We start from the raw sequence: 23,698 nt of genomic DNA on the forward strand, positions 1-23,698 counted from the left end.
AGAAATTGTCAGTGCTTTAGGAAATTTGTTAGCTAATTCCCTTAGCAGCAGAGAAATCCAGGCTAGTTAGTTTATATTTATGGTCCTATTTGTAGGATTGTACCTGATTGTGTTATTTATTGTGCACGGCTTTAAGAAATTCCAGGTTAGATCTTGTAGACAGTTGGGAAACAAGGTTTGCTGTAGGACCTCTCACAAGAAACCAGATTTAAAACCATATTTTGGGAAAGGAAGCTGTGCTGGTGAGCAAAGCTGGCTGGTGGCAAGCTGTGCCTGGTGGGGAGGTGACACCTAAGTCATGGAGAAAAACCCACTTGAGTGGTCTGCTCCCAGCACAGCTTCGGGGAGCAAGTGCTCATGCTGGGCAACGTGGCATGGGGGTATGCTGTGACAAGAATATCCCGTAAACTATTTATAGGATAGAAAATTTAGTAATAGACAGCTCAGAAAACTGTAATACTCTCTCAGAGATCCTGTGAAAATAAAATAAAATAAAAATTCCAACAGATAATTTGCCATGCATTCTCCCACTTTTTTACATTTCATTTTGCTAAGTTTGCTGACTTTCTTACAAAAACTGCCCTAACTTCTTTTATTCTTCTTATTGAGGGTAGATTTATTTATTTTTTTTAGAAAAAGTTCAGCAGCCCAGACATTTTTGATTCACCCTTAATTTAATCCCCTTCTAATTAATTAATGGGCCTACTGTCTCTCCAGAATGTCTTTTCCCTTTGATACAGATTTTAAAGCCCTTTTTAAGTTCTTTGGTTAGCTTTAAATTCTTTTTCCCCCCCTTATCCTTATTATTTCCCCTATAATCCCTAACTGAATCTCAGTGTGCTTGTTTGATTCCTTCCCTGCCCCCTCTTGCTTTCTAATTTTGAGTACAGCTTTTTTTTTTTTTTTAATTAAAAAAAATTAAAGCCTCAGATCTTTGCACGGTCCCTTATGAAGCCGCGTTGGCCGCTCCTTGTTCTCTCCGTTCTTCATTTCGAGGGGAACAGTCGTCTCTTGCAGCTTAATTACGGTTTCTTGCAGGAGTCCCCCTGCTTCCCTGGCTGTACAGTATTCCTCGCCTGCAGTCTGCTGACTTTTGTTAAATACAGTGTGCACGGCGTACGCCAGCATCTTCCATCCCCACGCACGCCTTGGTCCACGTTGCCCTCCTATGGAATATAAAAAGCCCATCGGTGGCTCCATGCTCGGGCAGGCTTTTTGCCGGCTCTTGCCTTTGTCATATTTCTGGAATTAAGAAATCAGCCTCCAAAAAGGAGCGGGGATCCTTCCTCCTTTTGTTACGTTCGCCACCCGTTATTTAACTGCTTCTCAGCAAATGCGGATGGAAGGTTGCTGTTGACCCAAAGAGCCAACATTTTGGCACATTTTACAGATCTCTTTGCTCCACTTCTGAAAGTAAGGCCGGATCCTGAGCAGGGCTAAATTCATGCAGCCTACTCTTTCCTCAGACCCGTGTTGCTTTCTGCAGGAGACGGATGTGGCTCCAAGTTCCTAGAGACACTTGGGAGATATTACAGAGCCCTTCTAATTTTCCTGGTAATATTGGCACTCCTGGGTGATAGTTTTCTGGTAGCTTTTTTTTTTTTTTTTTTTTTTCCTTCTTCTTCCCCTCTATCTATAAACCTTCCAATGTTATAGCCTGGGCTTCAGGAACCAACTCTCAGTCTTCATGAATCTATTTTAATTAGAATGGGTGGGCTCTGTTAACTAAAAGTGGAAGAAATAACAACCCAAGGATACTGTGAATTGTGCTCAGGCTAGCCAGCATCCTGTAACTCTCTGTGAATGCTGAGCCACCGGATATTTTAAAAACAGTTTGAGGGGGTTGTTTTTATTTTATTTTTTTTTCCCCATCACCAACTATTACTGCTTAAAATCTTTTGTTCTCACATCCGTGAAATACCACAATGCCGGCCGCCCTTTTTGCAGCACACATTCAACACCGGCAGCTCTGCAATATCTTCCCCATCCCCAAGCCCATCCCAGCTGCCTGGCAGCTTTGTCATATTTGTTTACGTCCACTTGTTTTTTCCTTCCTTGCTCTTTCTCATCCTCAGAGCCTCAGCCCTCCCAGCTCCCTCAGAGCTGCCGGCAGACCTTGGTCCTTTCATTGTGCATTCGGGATGGCCAAGGGTTGAGCGGGGCTGAGATTTGTTTCCTCTCGCCGCGACGATTGTCCGAGTTGTTCGCCGCCGAACGCTTGGATGAGTTCCCTCCGACGCCTCGCTTGGCTCGGCACTGGGGCCGTAGCTCCTTGGCGCAGACACAGCTCTGCAGAGTCTCTTTTCACTTACCCTTTGCTGAGACTCTTCTTCAGCGTTTGCAGCAGTTTTTCTTCCAGTTGTGTTTTGTTTTTTCTGCAATCCTCTGCCTGGACTGCGAGTTTTGTCGCAGGGTCGGTGCTGTGCCGGCTGCCCCAGTGTTGACTTGCAGTCCTCCTGGACTTTTATTTTATTTCATTCAATGTTGGCACCATATGGCAACTATGGCAACTGAATATATAACCCTATTCACTTTCTGACTCGAGTCTGGCCTGTTAAAGGGCTCCATGCTCTGGTCTGGACAAAAAAAGAAAAAAGTGTTTCATACAGGGCGTAGTAGTGGAGAAGTTAAAATAACACCTCACTGCCTTTAATGTGTCACTTTTCTGATATCAACCCTGATATCAACAATCACACACAAACACAAAGGAAAATATATTTGACAAGGTTTCCTGTAGGGCAGACATATAATATGTGGTGTAGGAAGAGAATAACTTGATAAAAAAAATATAGCATATATAAAATCACACTATAAGTAAGGCACGTCAGCAACATATCTGTTTTTACTCTTGTTTTGTCTGATTTGCAAAAAAGCTGGGAGCCTCAGCACCACGGAAAGCCAGCAGCCTTATTAGCAGCTGGCTGAAGAAGGGCATCAATAGATGTCTGAGGGGAATATCCAGCGGCACCCTGGTGAGTCTGGGACATGCATTTTTTGGGACACATCATTTATTTAGGTGTTTCCAGAAGTTGGAGGTACATGGTCTGTAGCTACTTACTCACATGAGCAGTTGTACTCACACTCTCCCCCCAAATTCGAGCGTAGGTTCCTCGTGTGCACAGCTCTCGCCAGGACTGGGCCCTATGGCTGCTGCTTCTTACTGAAAAGACACTGAGGGAACTAATTTTTCTGGTGATTAATCTCAAACACTGCACCTGCAGTGCCTGTTTTCACTCGAATGAGAAGAGATTGATTTATCTCTCTCTCTTTCCGTCTGTCTCATTATACATCTCCCGTAGCATCTCAGGATCTCAAAAAATGATGACGAACTGATCTTCCCAATAGCTGCACAAGGCAGGGAAGCATTATCTCCTCTTGCCAGATGGGGAGATGAAGGTAGGGAAGAGCAAAGTGATGTGCCTGAGGTCATGGGGGAAGTTGGCGGCAGAGGCAGTGCAAAGAGTTATCTGGACCATCAGACCTATGCCACCATCCCCACACAATCTGGGCTGTTTTGCACCATCTGGGCTGCTTTGGAGACACGTGGAGTGATGGACACCTGAAGATGCTGCTGCTTGCATCCCTATATTTGCTCCTGGAGGAGCAAACCTCTGGTCCTGGTCTGCTCCAAGACCTGGCTTCACAGTGATACACCCTGAATCCAATGCCATTTGGCCAACTCTCAGCCAAGACAAGGTTGGGAGACCTTGCCCCACTTTTGGTGACTCCCTTAAATGCTGATAGAAACCGGAGCACCGTGCCCAGGCAGAGCCACCAGCCTGGTTGCAGAGCTGTTGCCCTGACGCAGGTGAGAGCAGAGCTCAGCTCTGGCAGGTGGGACTGTGCCACCGCAGGCTGGCTGGGCTGAGATCCTGCAGCTAATGGGCAAACGGTGTTAATTAAATTCCCAGAGCACCAGCTTTAATTAACCTTTATACCATCCCAGAGCCCAGAAGCAGCTCCTACTGCAGCACCAGGAGGGCCACACTGCCGGTGGCCACTGGCTGATGGAGGTGGCACCGTGGCCATCGATTTCATTGTGCCTGTTTTCTCCCTGTGACGATGAGGGTGAAGGCCTTCCTCTCCCCCCAGCTTGCAGATGGGGGATCTCAGGGCTGGGAGCAGGAATGCCCCGTACCAAAAATCCTTCTGTTGCATGGACTGCCATACTAGGGATGCTGCTGGGAGTAGGGGAAATTGGGAATATTGGGTGGCGTAAAAGCTGTCCTTTCCCAAAGCATTTCTGGGATGCCTCCTAATAGTATTGCCAAGCTGTAAAAAATGTGGGGATGGATGAGGTACATGCAGCAAGAGGACTCTGTGCATGTCCATGCACTCACTACTGCAGGGGGAAAGGGACAAAATGACAGCCTAGATCAGCACCATGTCCCCAGCCAGTCTTTTTGGTACTTGATGGAGTCCCAGCAAATGTTTCTCAGTTTGGGGAAACATCATCTTTGGAGTGAGGTCTGCATCTGGTAGATGTGGAACCACAGGGCCAGGGCTGGGCACCAGCTCCAGCACAGGACCTGGCACCACAGAGCCCTGCCAGCACGGTTTGATTTGCATCTTGATCTCTTCTTCCCCCATAAGCTGTGGTTTTCCTCTTGTCTCCATGCAGATCTCTTTAAACTCACCTTTAACTTAATTTCCTTTGGGGATCTTGGTTTCTTTTCTTTTTAATTTTGGAAATAAATTTTCCCACATTTTAGGGGAAAAAGAAGTGCAGCCCAGTATTTCCTACATCTCTCAGCAGGTGCCACACTGCCACCAGCACCCCAGTCATGGTTGTCTAGGGAAGGGACAGTCAATATTTCCCTAGTTTTTAACAGATTTGCTACTATTGCTGATTTTAATGAAAAAAAAATCTTAAAAAGTTCATTCTTGGTATCAACAATGTCAAAAAAAAAAAAAACCACCATAAAACCACAATATTTAATTTTATCTTGTACAGTTATAGCTGCTTTCTGCTGCTGTGCTCAGCTGTTTCTTTTTTTTTTTTTTCCCCTTCAAATCCTGGTACCCCTTGTGCCCCATGTAGCCCTGCTGTAAATCCTCTGCTCCACACTTCTTTCTCTTTTCTTTATTACTCTTATATTTCTTTGCTCCTCTTGCTTTCTTTGGGTTTGTGTCTCTGTCCCATCCTTTCCCTTCTCTTCTCCAGCCTGGTTCACCCCTAGAAATCCCCCCAGGGCTCCAAATCCCTCCCCATATCTCCTTCTCCCTGGAGAAGACACAAGCACCTGGCAGGACACAACTGACCTGGAGGGGACAGCAGCACAGAGACTCCAGCACCCAGCACTTTAAAATTATTCTTATCTTGACCTGGAAGAGGTTTCTTGGTTTCTGCCCTCCGAAGAAGCAAGTCTGCAGCCTGTTGGTGAAACTGCTATCGCAGAATTGCTCTGCCAGACTTCTGAATGAAGGCTAGGTGGGAACCCTCCCCATGATACCTGCAGGGCTAGGAACTAGCAGATATCCCCATTGTGGTGTGCAAGGAAGGTCTCTGCTTCTCGCCCTCTCCTGTCCCATGTGGCCTCATGAAGTTCTCCAGGCTCTGGAGGACTTGGACAGGACGACCACAATCCAAGTTACTCTTGTACAGGAGCTGCATAAGACAGAGGTCAGTCTGGTGATGTACAGAGGCTGACACCTTGCTTGAGGTACAGGGCTGTGGCTGTTCCCCAGGAGGGAGGAAATGGGGCCGGAGGAAAATCATCCAGGCAGAGTCAAACAGTGGGGTCCAGACCAAAACCTGGGCTCTTCAGCATCACTTTCAGCCTTCCCCAAGTGCAGACACAAAAATTCTTGTCATGGATAGATAGGAAAGCACTTGCCTGGCTTTTTATTAATTACTCCAAACCTGTACTCTTGTGTGTAGTGTACAGCAAAAAAGTGGGAGGCTAGTGGGTTACTTGGAAGTAAAAAATCTCCTTATCTAGAAAATTTGGATAAAAGTATAAAATTGCTTTCTGAGTACCAAATAGGATTATATCAACCACTCCACTAAGACTGGATGGGACAATCTGCTTCTGCTCAGAGTGATTTTGGTTTTGGTGTAGAAGAAGCAGAAGAGATGGCTGTCAGGAGGGCTGGTGGTGTCAAGTCTCAGAGGTACAAAAGAAAAAAAAAAATAACAGCTATAAAGTCAAGAAATCCCGTCCTTACTGATTTCTGCCAGACTCTGAAATAGCAAAGATCTCAGGAAAGGACAGTGTCTGCTAGGAAGCTTGGAGCAGAGATGAAGGGGTTTTGTGTTTTCCTTCTTGAAAGTAAATTGTTGGGTTTTGCAACTCTTTCCCTTCTGTGGGAGAAAGAAGTGGGAAACACTCACAAAGAGAAGACTCAAGCTATGTATCTTGGGTATAGCTCATTCATGACCCAAGATGTAACAGGGTGAACAAGAGCTGCTAGAGGTGGGAGCTGGTGCTGAGAAGTGTTCCTACACCTGGGTACTTGCAAAGAGAACAAAATTCATGTTGTATGGACAGTGTCCATGAAGCACCAGTTACATTTTCTGCTGATTTGTTCTTAGCTCAGACTAGAAAAGCTCCAAATATTATATGACTTACCTTGATTTGATAATGAAGCTTTACACAGAGAACTCAGCTCTTTATCTGTTTCTGTACAACCTGGCTTTTCAAGGAATCGTCCACTCTTGTTAAGTCTAATGTAACCCCTGCTTTCTGCCTGAAGCATCTTTTAGAACTGCCTCCAATGGTAGAAAAGCATGAAAGGGTCTGTCAAAATAGAGAAGTTTAGACTCTTTTAGGTATATTTTTAAAAATATGCTGGGCATCCCACTGAGGATTTATGGAAGTCAAATTTAGAGCATGGCAAATAGCAATGTTCCTGTGGAAAAAGCTATTTTAGTCAGAAATATTATTTGGAAAATTGGTCAGTGAGAAAAGCTCTTTTTTGTGACCATGTCAAGATGCTGGATTGTTTTCTCTCTCAGGAGATTCTAAATCAAGAGTAAGGTCAGTCAAATCATTGGTGTCTTCCTGCTACAGAACAAGTCTCATCAAGAAAAGAATTGGGCATTTGCAGCCTCGAGGAGAGCAGTCTGGGTGCCACAACATGTGCCACTTTTTCCTGCAGCATTCATGAAACTGGAGGAGAATATACCACCTGAAAAGTGTTCTGGATGCCTTCTAGAGGTATTTCCATAAACAGCCAAATGAGACCTTTCATACATACCTGCAGCTTATACAAAGTTTAAAAAGCTCAAAAGAATCACTGTAAATTGAAACTCATCACGAAGAGTTGAAGAGCATCTCAGAATAACACCAGTGGCTCCAGACCACATTGCTGTCTGCAGTGCTGAAAGCTACAAACAAATTATACCCCAGGCACTGCTGACCTCTATCTAGATGCTTTTTTTCCTTAGCCATATGGTAAATAAACCATCAGCAGGACGAATCTGCCACGAGATCATACAGTTACTCCTCCCATATAGTTTTTGACTACTGGAAAGTGTCTGGAAAATGCCCCCTGCCATGTGTTTCAAGTACTTAGAGGACAGTCTTCCTGATGTCCTGCATAGTCAAGAGCAGATCTTGATCTCTATGGGGCAGGTAACAACATTGTCCATCCAAACACCAACTCTGCTGATAGCCCTGCTCAGGCAGTGTAACCTTCCTGCCTTCTCAACTACAGCCATGAAAAATCAGCTTCCTATCAAGTTAAACACAATTTTTATTAAAAACAGTTGTCATCTAGAACTAAATCCCATAGCTGTGAAGTATAAAAGAGGCTTTCAAGCTGACTTTCCTTGAACTGTGGCAGCTTAAGTCTTGTTGCCATTGCTGAAGCTCATCAGGAAATCATTTGAAGGGCTCAAAGGTTAAGAATCTGTGTTTTTATCTGGACACAAAGGTGAAAGATCAGATGGCTGATCTCAGCTATTTGTGTTTTGTCTTTTTATCATCTTCAAATGAATCACGGAGCTGTTCATTCAGTTTCATGAGGGCAGGGCTTTCTTAGACGTATCCGGGATTGTTTACAGGCTTTTCAGGAGGGATGGAAGATCTTTCCTGAAGACAAATGGCCTGATCTGGTGATATTCTTTGTTATTTCTATTACAGCAATATTTCAGGAAGCCCCTGGAATTAGACAGCCTGGGATGGTGAGTTTTGTGCCAAAGAACATATAATAAAAAATGTGAGCTCTGTCTTTACTATCTGAAAAAAAAAGCAATATGTGGGTAAAAATAGGCAGATAGGGCCAAAAGATAGAGGAGTAAAAAAAAATAAAAATAAAAATAAAAAAATAAAAGAGAGGGAAGTAAAGCCCACAGTGAGTAAGGAAGAGATGGTGTTTTAGTATAAATCAGAGCAGCAGACTGAGCCCTGCATGCCCATCAGCAAAGACAAGTCAGGAATCCCTCAAATATGAAAGAAGAGATGCAAACTTCTTGTTCCTCACAGGCTCCTGGTGGGAAAGCATTGCAGTCAGACAGATCTCCATGACTGTCCCTGTTTAGAGGCTATCCGGCAGCTGACAGGTGGGCTTCCAAGTACTTAAAGACTGTGCAGGGAAAGAAGCAAAAAGGCTGTGCCCAGCACCACCGGGCTATTTCTTGATTCATTTTCAAGCAGCAGCTGGAGCCAGCCTCAGGGTGAGGAGATGCTGTTGGTCACCCTGGAGAGTGAGAATTAGCTGGGGAAATCACGTCTGGTGGGAATGAGGACCAGAGACCCAGGCCAGCTATGACCATGCATTTGGTTGGTCCTCCTCTAACCTGGGCAAGTGCAACCAAGGGCTTTGAAAAGGAGAAATCAAGACTTGATTTAGGTGCTGCACATTGCAGGCTACCTTTGAGTGCCAAGTTTCATGACAGTCCCTCCCATGGACATATAGAGATAAAATTAATTGTCATAATTATAAAATCAGTGTATGCCTGCGTGCTGGTACTATGCCTGGTTAAGTAATGCCATGCAGCAAAACAGATGTCAGATAAAGAATGAGGATATTTGATTTCTAGTCCCATTTCTGCCAAATTTTGTCAGTACTCCTTGTCATTTTAAGCTGTGGGTAAAGATGCTTAGACACCCTGGCAAAGTGCTTTGGTGCGTTCAGATTGCTCTGACAAAAAACAGAGTAGAAGGCTACATGAGGATGACTTGAACCCAGAAAGTACTAAAAACCTCAACATTTCCTTTGTGGTCCACTCTGGTTGTGCAAAGCAAAACCTTCCAAAGACAAAGCAAAATTACCCTGAGAAAACCAAACCTGGGACTTGGGCATCACCATTGTTCTGCTTGCCCTCAGCCCCAGGTGACCATGAGTGCCTCTGGGGACATGGCATGGCCGGAGCCTGCTCCGGGTAGGTTAAAGGATTAAACCATCAGGCTGTGTTACAGGTTGCTTGGTTGTGCACGGGGAGCTTCTTTAGGAAAGGCAGTATCACCGTCTGGGGACTGAGGGCTGGTGATGCTGGCTGCGCTGGAATTAAGCCCAGGGGACTGGAAGGAAGAAAAAAGATGTTTGAAACTCTAAGATCTACCAAACTCGGACAGCTCAGTTTTATATTTTGTATTTCAGAGGTAATGGGGGAATTAAGAGGAAATAACACACATGGGGGTATGTTGATCACCAAAGCCTAACCTGAGGCACAGCTCTATCTCCCCGCCACCCCCAGGTATGTAGGCACAAGGCACCTGGAGACTCACATGGGCCTCTTGGGTGCTGTCTTTGCACGTATGAGTTTAGACATAAAACCTGCTTGTGCTCTGTTTCTGTTGTCAGGTGATGTTTTGTCTGAGCGTTATGGGATGAGCACAAGGATACTCCCCAGGGACACAAAGCAAGGACAGCCCCGTCCCATGGGCACCAGGCAGAGCCAGGCTGGCCTCAGCATGGCAAAATCTCAACAGATAGAAAGTTGTCACCATCCACCAGGACACTGCTCACACAGCTGAAGAAGTTAAAACCCTCCTGATGAGCACGGTGGAAATTGCACTGCCACGCCTGGTCCTGTTCAGCAGCTGACGGCTGAAGCTGACCTTATTTTAGGGGTGTGTGGCCCGTGGCTGAAGCTGACCTTATTCTGGGGGCATTTGGCCCTCAGAACAGGTCCAACCCATGTTGTACCCATGCTTCTTCTTCTGGAGCTCAGCCCCCATTACTCCAGTGAGCAGCACCGACCACCACACCATTGGACAAATCCAGCCCTGAGTAGCACCAGGGCTTTCTGAACTCTCACCTTCTGCTCATGTCACATTTAATACAACAGCAAAGACTTTTTTTTTTTTTTTTTCTTAGCATTTGAGAAACAATGCCATACTGAAATCTTTTCCTTCTTCCTTCATTAACGTCTGTGTCACCTCAAGGGTTGTTATAATTCCTCATTGGCTGCTCTTCCAGAATTTGCTTTAAGAAAACTTCAGCTAGTTTTGAATGCGGCTGCAAGGTTAACTAGAAATATAAAATGTCATGAACATGCTGGATATATATCCCTTCTGCTTCCCTGCCACTAAGCCGGCTTTCATAAAGTTTGAAACTGATATTAATATTTAACTTTTAACTCACAAGATCTTTCATGGTCTCAGCTCTGCTTAATTAGCTGACATTTAGCTCCCTCTCTTCCACGGCACACACCTAGGAGTTCTCGGGTACCCGTTTATTAACATTCCCCAAAGTAGATTGGAGCAGGCGGTTACCAGAACCTTTATCAATTGCTCCCGAAGGCGATGGAATTTATTGCTGAATGCCATTAAACCAGCCAGGTCTGTAAATACGTCGAAAGGCACGGAGGCACCCGCGTTTTCCAGAGCTCCTCAGTCGGGTTAAATGAGCTTTGTGCATTGGTCGCTCTCTTTCTTTTCCTCTTGCACACGCAGCCTGTTTGAGGCGCTCCTAAAGACAGACTCTGCATTAACCCGCACTGCATTAAGCACAGTTGTGCTGTTAATCAACGCTCTTACGGCGATACATGCTGCTGCAGCACTGCTCCAGCACACATACGTCTGCGTGGAAGTCACCGGGTGTAGCAACTCCACCTCGCACTTGCTTGCTAACCTTGTGTGCTCTTTTCCTTCCAAGTGCTCTCCTCCCTTTTGTACTTGTCACGCAGCCTCAGGAATCCCCTGATAAGACAGCACAAGGTGTGTGTGCTGGGTTTTAATGCATGTTGTGCCCACAGTGCCCTACCAAGAGCATCATTCCCTTGCTCCTTCCCTACCCCCGGTGGCTCCCCTGCTGCCATCCCCAAGCGCGGTGGCAGAGCTCCTGCCTCTCCTGCCTGCCTGGAGCCAGAGCTGCTCAGGGCTCAGCCCCACTGCTGGCACCGAGCGGGCAGTTCACAGAGGCTGACATCATCTGAGATAGCTCACAACTCCATAACCGCAATACTAATTACCTACTTAAGCCTCCATAACAAAGTACGGCGTACATGGATGTGTACGCTGTAATTACGAGGTATTCCTCACTGCTCCTGCTGTAAGACCCATTAATAGTATTTCATTAAATGCATATCTGGCTCTCCTCATTTCTGGTAAACTTAATATGCATTAGGAACACCATGCAAGTTAATATTTTGTTCATAAAATTCTAACATGATTGTTCTCTGTGTCAATGAAAGAGTGACAAGCGATATGCATTTTCTAAAAACTGTATTGTGATGAAGCTATCACAGTGTGAGCAAGCGTCAGACCACAACAACAAATATGAACACAAAATAAGACTAGTTAATGATAAACTTGGGTTTAGGGTTTATTGTAGTAAATAAAGTATTGATCTTTCCTGTTTAGGATCTCGTTTCATCCACTCTCTGCTCCTCAGTGAAATGAATTTAGTGGCCTCAACTCATTCAGCACAAGCCCCCTTTGAAATGAAATCTGTCACAAGCAAAGCACTCTTTTCCTGGCATATTTGGCATGAAAAGTGAAATAAAACACTTTAAACAAATGCATTAACAGCCATCACGAAACGGGGACCCCCAGTCACCCCAAGTCAAGTGTAACAGCTCAATCCCAAGTCGACACATTAAAGCTACTTGCTCTGGGCAAGGATCTGGTCCTGCTGTCTGACAAACCACCTTTACATTTCTGTTGCATTGATAAAAGGCTCGATCGTGCCTTTGGATACATCTCTGCCATCCTTTGACCTCATCAGAGCAATGTGAGATAAATGCGGGAGCAAAGATAGGGGCTGAAGTCAAGACATGTTTCTTCTGCTTTTCATTTAGGTTTTTAGATGCTCATCTCTTGAAGAGAACTGAGGAGATGAACCGTGGACAGACGTTTAAATATCTGTATAATTGGGATCCCAAGGAGTTTATCACATCATATCATATATCATATAATATCATATATCATATTATATCATATCATTCACATCATAATCATATAAATCACATCATAATCATATTATATCATATAATTCACCCAATCTGCTAATTAACACAAGAAAAAATGTATAAATCTATTCTCAGACACAACACTTTTTACAGAATCTGCACGAGTTTGCCTTCAAAAAGATTCTCGCGAAATTACAGTTTGCTTCTCAGTCTCTGCTTCAATAAGGCAATTCTGAAACATCCAAACATTTACCCCGAGCCCTTCCCAGGTTGCTTGCAGCACCTATCAGAAGTCCTTCAGCACAGCACTGCTCCAGCTGCAGCCGTTACACCAGAACAAACCTGCACCACCAGATGATACAGGGATGAATCTGGCCCCTATCTCATCATCGGAGTGTAAAGGAACAGATACAAAAATCCTCTCATAGTTTCTCACTGTGAAACCCAAAGACAGAATGTAAATGTGCAAATTAGAGTTTAGAGACAGACTTTCCTTCTGAGGGCTGTATGTCAATACTACGATCTAGTAGTATTTTCTCAGCAAAACCCATACAAACTTCAGCGGCTGAACACATGCATCGAACTTGGCACTAGAGGACTTGATGCTCAGTGAAACGACCCGGTCAGGTGGTCAGCATTTCTTTTATATCATGATCACGATCAATTTTGAGGGAATATCCAATAAAGTGGAAGACAGCACTAAAATTTTGAAAGGCAGATAAGAAATCTCGAACATACCTGTCTGAAATAATTTAACAGTCATTACAGACAACATGTAAGTTCCCTCTAATTAAAAAGAAAAAAGAAAAAGAAGGAAAAAAGAATAAACCACCCACAAATTACTCTCTATTGACATCCTGGTTTGTTTATTTTGATCTTTGAATAATGCTTGGTTGCTCTCACTCTGCTGGTCTCCTGGATAATCAATTTTCTTTGTTGCTTTTATGAGTCTCTCACAATGAACAATAAAAAGAGGATGCTGGGAAAGGAAAAATATTTTTACATTCAGAGAAAAAAAATGTAATTAAAAATAAGGTGATTGCAACATTTTGAAAATTAGCTCAACTTTGAAATAGCTACACAGATTCCCAGCACCTGAGTTCCTTTTACATGACCTTGCAGTACATGTTTTTTAAATACACTTTGTGCTTTTCAGTCCACTCACAAAATCAACAGATACCACAGAATGGAAATAAGAGGGGAATGAAAATCTTTCAATTAAGTTTTACATGAAAGTGTGAATAAGATACATTTTTTTTTTGCTTTCAGTCTTTAAACGGAGTCAGCTGAGGCTGTAGGTTTTGCCTTTGGGGTGAGTTTGACATCAACACTGCAGACCCCGCTTTGGTATAAATTGGACATTTCAACGCCATGCTACAGGATGAGTTCACGTATTTCAAAGTTACTTTAAAAATCAGTGTTTACATATACGTGAAAGATGGTGTTGAATTGGATTAAGTGTGAAGACAGTCTTCCTTAAATCCTAAAGGTATTCCCATTTTACATGGTATAGCTGCCTTGCGATGCTCAGATCTAAGTTTGACGAAGTATTCTGCAAAATTGGTCTGTCAGTAGGAAAAGGCAGAAAATAATCCAGGCTGAGGAAAAACTTCAGAGTCCTTTTAAACACATTAAACACTAGACAACAAATCCCTGTGTAACAAATGTAGGGATGTTGAACTGTTGTAAATCAGTATTGCTTCTGTGAAGATGTAACAATTTGTGCTGAGGGTCGGCCGGTGTTCTTGTTTTAATATTTAATTGTATAAATATTGTAAAATTATATAAGTAAACTTTCCCGTTATATGACATATATTAACAGATTTTAGACCAATGTTTTAAACCATTGCAATTTATCACTTTGTATTATTAGGTGGTTACAAAATCTGCAGGAAAAGTAATGTACTTAATTTTAGTAAAAAACAAATAAACAAACAAAAAAACAACAACAACAAAGAAAACACAACAGTTATAAATACTACTTTTCCTCTAAACATTTTACCAGACCATTATACTATTTTACATGAACTGTCCTCATTACCTTCAAACCCCAGTTTAGTAGTTTTAAGTCTTTTCAAAGTGTTTTCAGAGTCTGCAGCACTTATTCTCACGTATCATCTTCTGGGGACCCAGCCACAACCTGAAACAAGCCACAGCTCTGGGGAGGATATATGAACTTATATTTTATACTGATTAATACATATTTTGGACCCCCCAAAAAAACAAACCAAGCCAAAGAAACAAACAAAATAAAACTAAACACCCCAATGATGAAAGGAAGAAGCCTATCGGAAATATTTTTTTGTTTTTTTTTGACATTTCTTCAGCAAGAAAGCAGTAATTTTAAAAAGTTATTACACCAGTCCTGCTAAGGTTCAGTGAACCTTTATATCATGTTCAGTAGTACATTGATATGGAAATTGTAAAGGGATAGCTTGTTTAAATGAAACTACACACATGCCTTTAAGTTACCTCACCTTTAAAAGGATAAATATTTGGAAAGCTTCCCATCACTGTCTTCGGTGCAACAATACAAATTTAGCAGCAGCTCTTAGCTAAAAACTCTAAACTCTTTTCTAGTACAGAAATACACACGCATTGATCATCTGCTAAAACAAATGAATGAACATGACGAAAAAAAGAGGTTTATTGTGATTGCATTTGTTCTCTTTTCCTGCTTGAGCAGGACCCTCGTTTTTTAGGTGCTCTAGTTCTGTCACAATCAGATGTCGATTTTGTGAAAATCGGCACAACCGAGGCGAATACCTTAGGGTAAAAAACCCACAGAAATAAGGTCAATAGACAATTCCCTGTTAAACTTCACATTCTCACCAAAGCTCTGCAGATTTCATTCAAAATACTTTAATAGAAAGCAGCTCAAAAAGACAAAAATAAGACGAGGGAGTGTGTGCACATTTAAAGATGAAAGTAGAAAATACGGAGGCTGTTACAGTGGAAAGAAGGAAAAACAGCTGATTCTTGATTACACAAGAAAAAAATGGTGCTGTCATCTTACTTCGCTCTGCAAAGTGAGCAGCTGATCTCCTCCGTGCCCTGGGTGAGCAGCAGGCTGCACAGGCACCTAAGGAAGGAAAAGTTGCATGTCACTTACTGGTGTCCCGAGCAGCAACATCCTGCTAGGAACAACAGTTTCTTTACTAAAAATATATCTGTTCTCCAGCTAGAAAAATACCCTTTTTCTTCTGTAAGCAATTCCATCACTGAAAGTGTTTAGATGAAAACTGAAGTACTTTAAAATACTTTTGCCCAGTAAATCAGAAATGAGAGTGAGGCATAGCCACAGCACACTGACACAGTCAGGATTTTCTAGACATAACTTTTGCAGTACAGCAAGAAGATTTAGAAAAAAAAAAAAATAGAGTGAAACATTCTATTTTAAATCCCCATACTCAAATGTGAGAAATAATTCAGGGTCCGATTCTTCCCTCAGAGGCAATGACTACGACTTGTACAAGCCCATGTGAGGCAGCATTTTTTTGCAAAATGTTTAAAACCCTACAAAGTAAAACAAGTGCTTGCTACAACCAAAAAAATAATCCCATGCACAGTTCCAGGGTCCCTGACAGTTGTCCTATCACCAGTACACAGCCGGAGGGCTCACTGAGGAACCCAAGCCTCGCATACCCCATACAGGGGGTGCCACTTCTCGCTCGGGCACCTGCTCTGGCTCCTTGGCCATGGGTCAGCCTTGGGGAGCAGATCCAAGCACTTTGCGCCCACAGAAAAATGCAATTGCACTCCTAAACACACAAAACATCCCACATCTCTCCAAGGGGCTCATGGTAGTGCTTATATGCACATTTCCCAGTCCTCTCTGTATTGCCTTACTGCTAGAGTTAAAATTCTTTTTTTTTTTTTCTTTTTTTTTTTTTTTTTTTTTTTTTAAATCAGACTTGGTATTTTCAAACAAGAAGCTGCCAACTTGGAGAGCCTTCACTCCCTGGTAGCGCTTCTTGAAATCTGCACCAGCAGATCCTGTTGCAGGGCAGGGGACTCGAGGCTAATCTCCCTATATACTGTTCTCTTTCCGAGCGGCATGGTGAGAAAAATGTGCAAAAATATGTAATTCCAGAGTCCTGTGGCAGCATTAAACCACAGCTTTGCCCCCCCCCCCCCCAAATATTGCCTTTCTTTTCCATAATCGTTGCAGATGGTATTAAGGTAAATGGTGAATGGTTTAATGGAAGTTTAATATTCTGCACATACACATAACAGACATTTTAGCTGCTTTTAATTGATGTAGCTGCTAGCTTTGTTAGGCTCTCCAGGAGAGTAGTTCTCGCTGGGAACGAGCCTCCTAGAAAGTATCAGTTTGCAAAAACACAATAGTTTGAGCGATAATTGTGCAGAAAGAGACTTCTATATTTCTTTGCAGCTGAATGAGAGTGTTTTGTTTCACTTTTGTGTAAACCAGCATTGGGTGCCCAAATTATATTCAAACTTTCAAACCAGCTAAATAAAGAAATACTTGGGCCAAGTCATTTTTAGGATAAAACATGGACTGGAAGATTTTAGCCAAACAGCACATTTTTATAGATATGAATGCATTAAAAAAAAAAAAAAAAAAAAAAAAAAAAAAAAAAAAGAGGAAAAAAAAGGGGGGGGGGGAAGAAAAAGAAAGTAGTAGCAGAAGTCCTGGTATTACTTAAACAGTAGCTTTCATCACTCCTGAAAGACATGGTATTAAATTATTTCCCACTTATAAATCAACTGGCCCTGGTCCATACATCAGCACAAGCCTTAGCTGGTGCCTGGTTTCGTATGGGCCAGAGCGTTCCCTCTCCCAGATCCTTCTGGTGCTTCAGAAAGCCCCATGGCAGGGCACAAACCACGGCCACCGAAGCCAGAAACATCCCCAGGCCCAAGAAGAGCACCAGGAAGACTATTATAACCAGCAATGGAAATTCAAGGGGTCCGGGATTAAAACAAAGCTCAATAATTTCATCGGTCCAGCCGGCATCCGCGCTTCCTGTCCAGGGGAAAAATAAAGGCAATGGTCTCGAAAATGAACTCTGAGATTTTTAAGCTTGTGAAAAAACAGAATCTGAGGATCTGAAGGTGTGTCTCAGCAGGTAGTGCCTGCCTGTCTGACACAGGGACTTTTGGCATGATCAAAGAATACATGACAGAAAACGGATCCCTGCTTGTAAATATCAAACGTTTTGATCGTTCTAAAAGACTTTATTGAAGTTTGCTGCTTTTTAATCAAACAAGAATAACCCACCTACAGTTGCCATAGGAAAAGGTGGAGGATGATATTAGAATAAAACAAGTGCTAAACATGACTCACGGATAAGGCTTTTTCTTCATATATGCATACGACTTCCATTAATGTCAAGACAGAGAGGAAACTGCATTCCTCATTATTTTGCTATCGCATGGCATAAAAAGGATTTGATTACAACAATATTAATAAGTCTGCAGTGGGCCACAAGAAATACGCCGTGCTCACCTATACAGCCTTTTAAAACAAATTAAAAGCATAATAATGAAATGAATACATCATTGATTTTTTTTTTTCTCTTGCTTTATGGCGAAATCCACAGCATCAAAATCTGCAACTGGCCCGTGGAGAGGTTTTATACACTATTTCTATCGCTCAGTATGATAATTTGCCAAAAAAAAGTTTAAAATCGCATTCTGGCTGAGCACGCGGAGCTCCGAATAAAAAGAGCCAATAATTTACAGTAAGGCGATAAGAGCGCAATATTGCTTTAATATAAGGTATTAATGAAAATTGCCGTTGTAAGGCAGATAAGACTTAATAACACAACTCTCATTGTGCTCTGTGAGCTGGGTGCTTTTGTAAGTTAGCCGGAGAGCTCCGCGGCTGGCGCGCAGCCTGACACGATTTTGAAGACCCGCGCTTTCCAATGCCACAGGAGCCTGAATCTGCTCTCCTGGAAAACCCTGGGCAGGCTTTGCTGCTCCGCCAGGTATCCCTGCACTGCCCTGCCAGCTCCCGAGCACCACAGCACGCGTGCGAGCAGGCGTTCAGTGTTTTTAATGCAATTTAATACTCCTATTTTCATCTGCTGATAGCATTTAGCTTTAAAACCAAATGCCTCTGAGACTTTTTTTAGTCTTCTGTTTATCTTTTAATACAGCGACATTTTTTAAATGGGCAGTGGGACGATGCGGGGACGGGCAAATTAATTTCTCGTCCTTGTTTGTGTGCCCAGGCAGCACAGCGTTCCTCTGCCTCTTCTGCAAGCATCTTGTGCCGGTGAAGGCTTGCACTTCTGCTTATTAAATGGCAGCTTGTTTATTTGTGCTAATTGCCAGGGAGAAGGAAGGAAACTGCACTTTTTTTTCCCTCTTTAGAGCACTATTTGTATTTTTTGTGCAAGGAAGGGCAGCCCCATGTATCGGCAGTGGGGATATTTGTGGGAATGGGACCAATGTGCAGGCACAGCCAGCTCCTCTGCTGGAAGGGCGATATCGTTCTGCTGATGGGACAGGGCTGAAGGGGTGCACAGTGCAGGTTTTAAACCCAAAATGTGACCTCAAAGGGGGGAAAAAGCTTTTGTTTAGAAGCAGGTACATTAAAAGAAAAAAAAAAATAAAAAGGAGAGATTTTAACAGTGTGGGCTTTGATATCAGTATTTTGTGCTCATCTTTGGCAAACATTTTTGTAGTTTTACCAAAGACACACAAAACTGTAAATTCATCTCCAAAATGGTAATGGTGCGGCCAGAGAGGAAAGGGAGTTTACCTCACTCTTCAGTGCTCTCAGAAAATACACATGGATGGTGATAATTTTCCTGCATGATCCCACAGACATATCTGCACGTTGTATCTGAATTGCCTACAAAGTTCTTCTGTTTGAGTCCAACTACCAGAAATTGTACAATCCATTTTGGACTAAGTGTGCAGTTTTAGATATACCATGTTAACTCTCTGTCGGTGCTGTTTTGGCAAGTCAGGAAGTTGCTCCGTAATGACACATACGACAAATAAAAAATATTTCTTAAAAAATCAACAACTGTTCTGCAAAGTTTATTTTCTACAAATGATTTGTCTGCACAGATTCTAAAAATAACGGTGTCATTGCAGAGTTCCCCAGTGCTCAAGGCTGTGCTTTTTCAATAAATATTAAAAATGCCCTGATGCTTAAAAGTACTCAAACTTATTTCTGTGAACTTTTGGTGAGTCAGCTTTCACTGACTTTGAGCACTTTTGTGGGCTATGTTTATCATACCACAAACAATTATTTCAGACTTTAAATCTCAGAAAACACACACTAATATTTACAAGCATTGATTCTGGGATCGATATTTCCATGCATATTCTATCACTAAAGGCAGCACGTTGAGAAAGGATAATGCAACTTCATTTATAATCTTGTAGCACTTAGTATCTTAAGTGATGTGCTTTCAGATTTAGAACTGAATATAAAAGTTAAAAAACAAAACCAAAAGCATTAAAAACAAGGGCAACAAACAGTGGAGTGGGGGCAGATTTTTAAGAAGCTGAAATGAATTTGTGACAGCATTTTCCCAGTTTGCTGGGATTTAAAAGAGGCCTTGCTTATTTGGAAGGGTGTATTTTACAGACATTTTAAAATCCGTTCTTCCTAGCAGCTGATGGCGGTGGGCAGCCAGCCCCTCCGAGGACAGCTCTGCTCTCGTGCCAAGGAAGAGTTCTCCTAAAAATGAACCGCACGCTTGTAAGCCCATGCTCTCCCTGCTCGTAGCTCAGCAATTAAACAGGAGAAGCAAATCCCCGCGTTTTGCTGCAAGGGGGTTATTTTCATTCCTGGCTTTGAAATGACAGCACAGACACACAAGGAGCAAAAATCACGTAGCACCAGGAGGAAAAGACGCCGCGTTAGGTGGAATGTTAAAATTATGCTGCATTAATATGCACGAAAGAATTAAAAACAGCAACTAAAACCTTTAAAAAGGGCCATTTCTTAAAAGTCATGTAGTGTCATTGCTTATTCAACAACAGAACCCGTCTCCTCCAGAGTGGTTTGCTGCACCAAAGCAGTACACTGGGTTTGAAAAAAAAAAAAACACACCACGCTGTAGAGAGAGCACATGTTACATCAGACACAGTACCTGATTTTTCACTGCACAGCTTGTCAGCTAGATAGTCTGCCTCTTGGGCGATAAGTGAGAATATTTCATCTTCAGGCTCCTCTACGAGACTTTCGCCCTGCAAGAAGGAGAAAAGGAGGATGCTCACACTGGGCTTTTTTTTTTTTTTTTTTTTTTTTTTTTCTTGGGAGAAAAAAGCCTGCCGACGGCAGCTCGGAGTCCCTGCTCACCCTGCACAGCGCGGGGCTGGGGGCTGCCGGCAGCGAGCGCTGCCCAGCATGACTTATATCGAACTTTATGGCCAGCCTCGTCAGTGCCTCACAAACATGGGGGGGGGGAATCCTTCCACCTGGCTGGGCACCCCCCCTGTTCCACATCAACTAGGGAGGAGGCAGACAAAAATTAAATGAAATCAGCCCATTCTGCAGGCTGTGTTTACTGGTGCCTGCATCCAACGGGATGCCGCGCCGGGGCTACGGGGATCTCGGCAAAGGGCTCAGCGCAGTGCTGCCGAGGGGATTTGAGCTCATTTTGGGGCACATCTGAGGAACCCTGGGTGTGCGTTAAGAGGGAATTACTGCCCCCCAAATCCAGCCCACCCCGCAAGCCATGGGAAGAGGAAGTCCATAGGAAAAAAAAAAAAAAAAAAAAAAGACAAAAAAAGCAAAAACCAACAGGCTAAAATAAGATGTGCCTTACAGAAGTCATGCCCAGCACAGACGCAAGGCCCTGTGCCGAGCCTCTCTGAAAAAACAACTTGTATTTGCCAGGACAAACCATAAAAACGAGCTGCCATGGTGCTCGGGGCCGAAGGGAGCCGGGGGGCTCGCAGCCCCCCAGCACTCCGGCTGCAGCCCCGCACTGGCCGTGCTTCTGTGGCCGAGCAAGCCCCGAGCTGACCGAGGGGCCGCATCCAGCGCAGCCTCCCTCGCTGTGCTGATCTCCCCACCCTGCAGCTAAAAAGACGCCAAACGCCTTAGAAAATCCGCCTGTGTTCGGAGGGGCTGGCCCTCCACCAGGCAGAGCGCCCCGGCTCCGGCACCTCCGGCAGCATCGCAGAAGTGGCTGAGAGAAATTTGTCTGCACGCAGCGAGGCCTAGGGAGAAAAGGATGACATTCCTCCCTCCTCCCCTAACTCATCCATAAATATTTGAAACTCCTTCAGCAGTAATTTGGGGTTTCGGCCAATGCTCCAATTCCCTTATTTCCTACACATAAATCAACAGAGATATTTGCTGGGCAACAGTGATTTATATTTAATCACTGATAAAAATGCCCCGAGTAAAATGTAGTTTTGAACAGTTTAGGAAATTTGTAACATGTAAACTGAGAGCAGCTGGTATAATCCGTGGGTTACTTCTGCAAGTGACGTGCCTTTTGTAAACGGTTTATTCATATTTATGAAGCACTAAATAGATCCGAATACGTTTCTAAATAACATTATAAAGCATCTGACAAAACGCAGTGTTATCTCGAAATACTCAGCTTGTTCCTGCGAGGAGCCAGCACGGAGCATGTTAAAATATGGCAAGAATTTCAAACAATGCACGAGCTGCATGGGCTTCGTAAGGATGGTACTTATCATACGATAAAGCCTGGGTCCGCTAACACAGTTTTCACTTTAAAAGAAAAGGTTACTAATTTGTTACGTTGGCTTACCGCAGATTTCAAAGGTTTGTAAGCACCAGCTTAAACCCAGAATTTTTTAAAGTCTGCCCAGATTTTCTCTTCTTGCCTAGCAGCAAATCTCTCCACTCTCCTTGTCTGGGTGGGAGGCTCCACTCGCAGCTGGCCATCCTCCGGTCCAGCACAGGGATTTTCCAACAATTCCGCTAAGTCGCCCTCTGACTTTGCAAGGGGAACCTATCGGAGGCAAAAATTGATTTCCCCCCCACAACACACCCCACCCCACCTCCCCTCATTATACTGCCAAAACCGCTTCCTACAGATAATATCTAGTTAGACAGACGTCACGGAAGGGGAGAAGGAGCGACCGCACCTCTCCCGGCATGTACGGCTGTCGACACGTTACATGACACACGTAATTAAAAATGTCAGCCAGAGCCGCGGGGGCGGCCGGGGCCCTGTGGCCTGCGCGAAGCCTCCTCCACCTGCGGCCTCCCGCCTTGCCACGCGCCCCAGCCTCTCGCTCGCCGGGTCGACGGCAACGCGGCGACGTCCCATGCCTTCGCTCGCTCGGCCCGTTGGCCGCCGCCGTCCCGCCCAGCTCCGATGCAGCTGTTTTAATACCTCCCAAGGGTTTTGCGCCGAAAATAATAGCTCCCACAACCTCGCTTCTCCCAGGTTCTACTATTTCAGCTTTACGCCCCCGACAGCTGCTCCGCGTCTTTGTCCACAGCGCGACGGCGGCGAGGGGGTCCGACTTCTACCTACGGACCCAAGGAGGTGGTGGTGGTGGTGGTGGTGGTGGTGGTGATGGTGGGGGTCAAGGAGCAGCCCCCGCCCTCGGTACCGGGGCTGGACCCTGTCCCGCCGGGTCAAGGCGCCCACCGGGGGGGCGGCAGCGGCAGCCAAGTGCATGGCCCCGCCGCGCCGCGCCCGGCCCCGCCACCCTCTGCTGATCAAAGTAGGAAGTTTTCATGACAACCGGAGTCAAAGGGCCTGCATCGCAAATGAACTCGATTTCTGCGATGTTGATATATCCCGGCTCTATTGTCTCTTTTCAGACACAGTATGAACCCTTCCGGTCTCAATGATTACATTACAGAAGCACTTTCACATGTGTGCTTCGTTTGCACAAAGGGTTTCCTTGCTCCACCACCATCTGGCCACAAATCAGATAAATAAAGGCAGGAGAATTAAAATTAAAGCTTAGAGGTTTTTTTCCCCTCTGTCGTCTTCTTCAACCATTATGAAACCCCTCCCTCCCCCCGTCCCATTCTGGATGTGGAAGCTACTTTTTTACGAAACCTGGGAAAAGCCCCCCCACCCCCTCCAAAAGGCTGTGAAGAAAAGTGCCTAAGGAAAAGGAAAGAAAGAAAAGAAATAAGTAAATAAAGAAAAAGAATATGTATATTTAAAAAAAAAAAAAGTAAGAAAAAAAAAAGAAAGAAAAAAATAAGAAAGAAAAATAAAGATGAAATAGGAAGAAAAAGGAAGAAGGAAAGAGAAAGAACAAGAGAAAGAAAGAAAGAAAGAAAGAAAGAAAGAAAGAAAGAAAGAAAGAAAGAAAGAAAGAAAGAGAGAAAGAAAGAGAGAAAGAAAGAGAGAAAGAAAGAGAGAAAGAGAGAAAGAGAGAAAGAAAGAAAGAAAGAAAGAAAGAAAGAAAGAAAGAAAGAAAGAAAGAAAGAAAGAAAGAAAGAAAGAAAGAAAG

At 43.8% G+C, this 23,698-nt stretch overlaps 1 protein-coding gene across 1 annotated transcript; it reads right to left on the reverse strand.

Moving 5' to 3' along the window:
- Positions 1-15,023: 15,023 nt before the first annotated feature.
- CNPY1 (canopy FGF signaling regulator 1) lies at positions 15,024-22,548 on the reverse strand. The gene is given in 4 exon segments (XM_032183375.1): positions 15,024-15,067; positions 20,386-20,482; positions 22,024-22,227; positions 22,480-22,548. Coding segments are annotated over 4 exon segments (414 nt in total).
- Positions 22,549-23,698: the final 1,150 nt, after the last annotated feature.

This window comes from Aythya fuligula, chromosome 2 (genome assembly GCF_009819795.1).
Source record: "Aythya fuligula isolate bAytFul2 chromosome 2, bAytFul2.pri, whole genome shotgun sequence".
NCBI lineage: Eukaryota > Metazoa > Chordata > Aves > Anseriformes > Anatidae > Aythya > Aythya fuligula.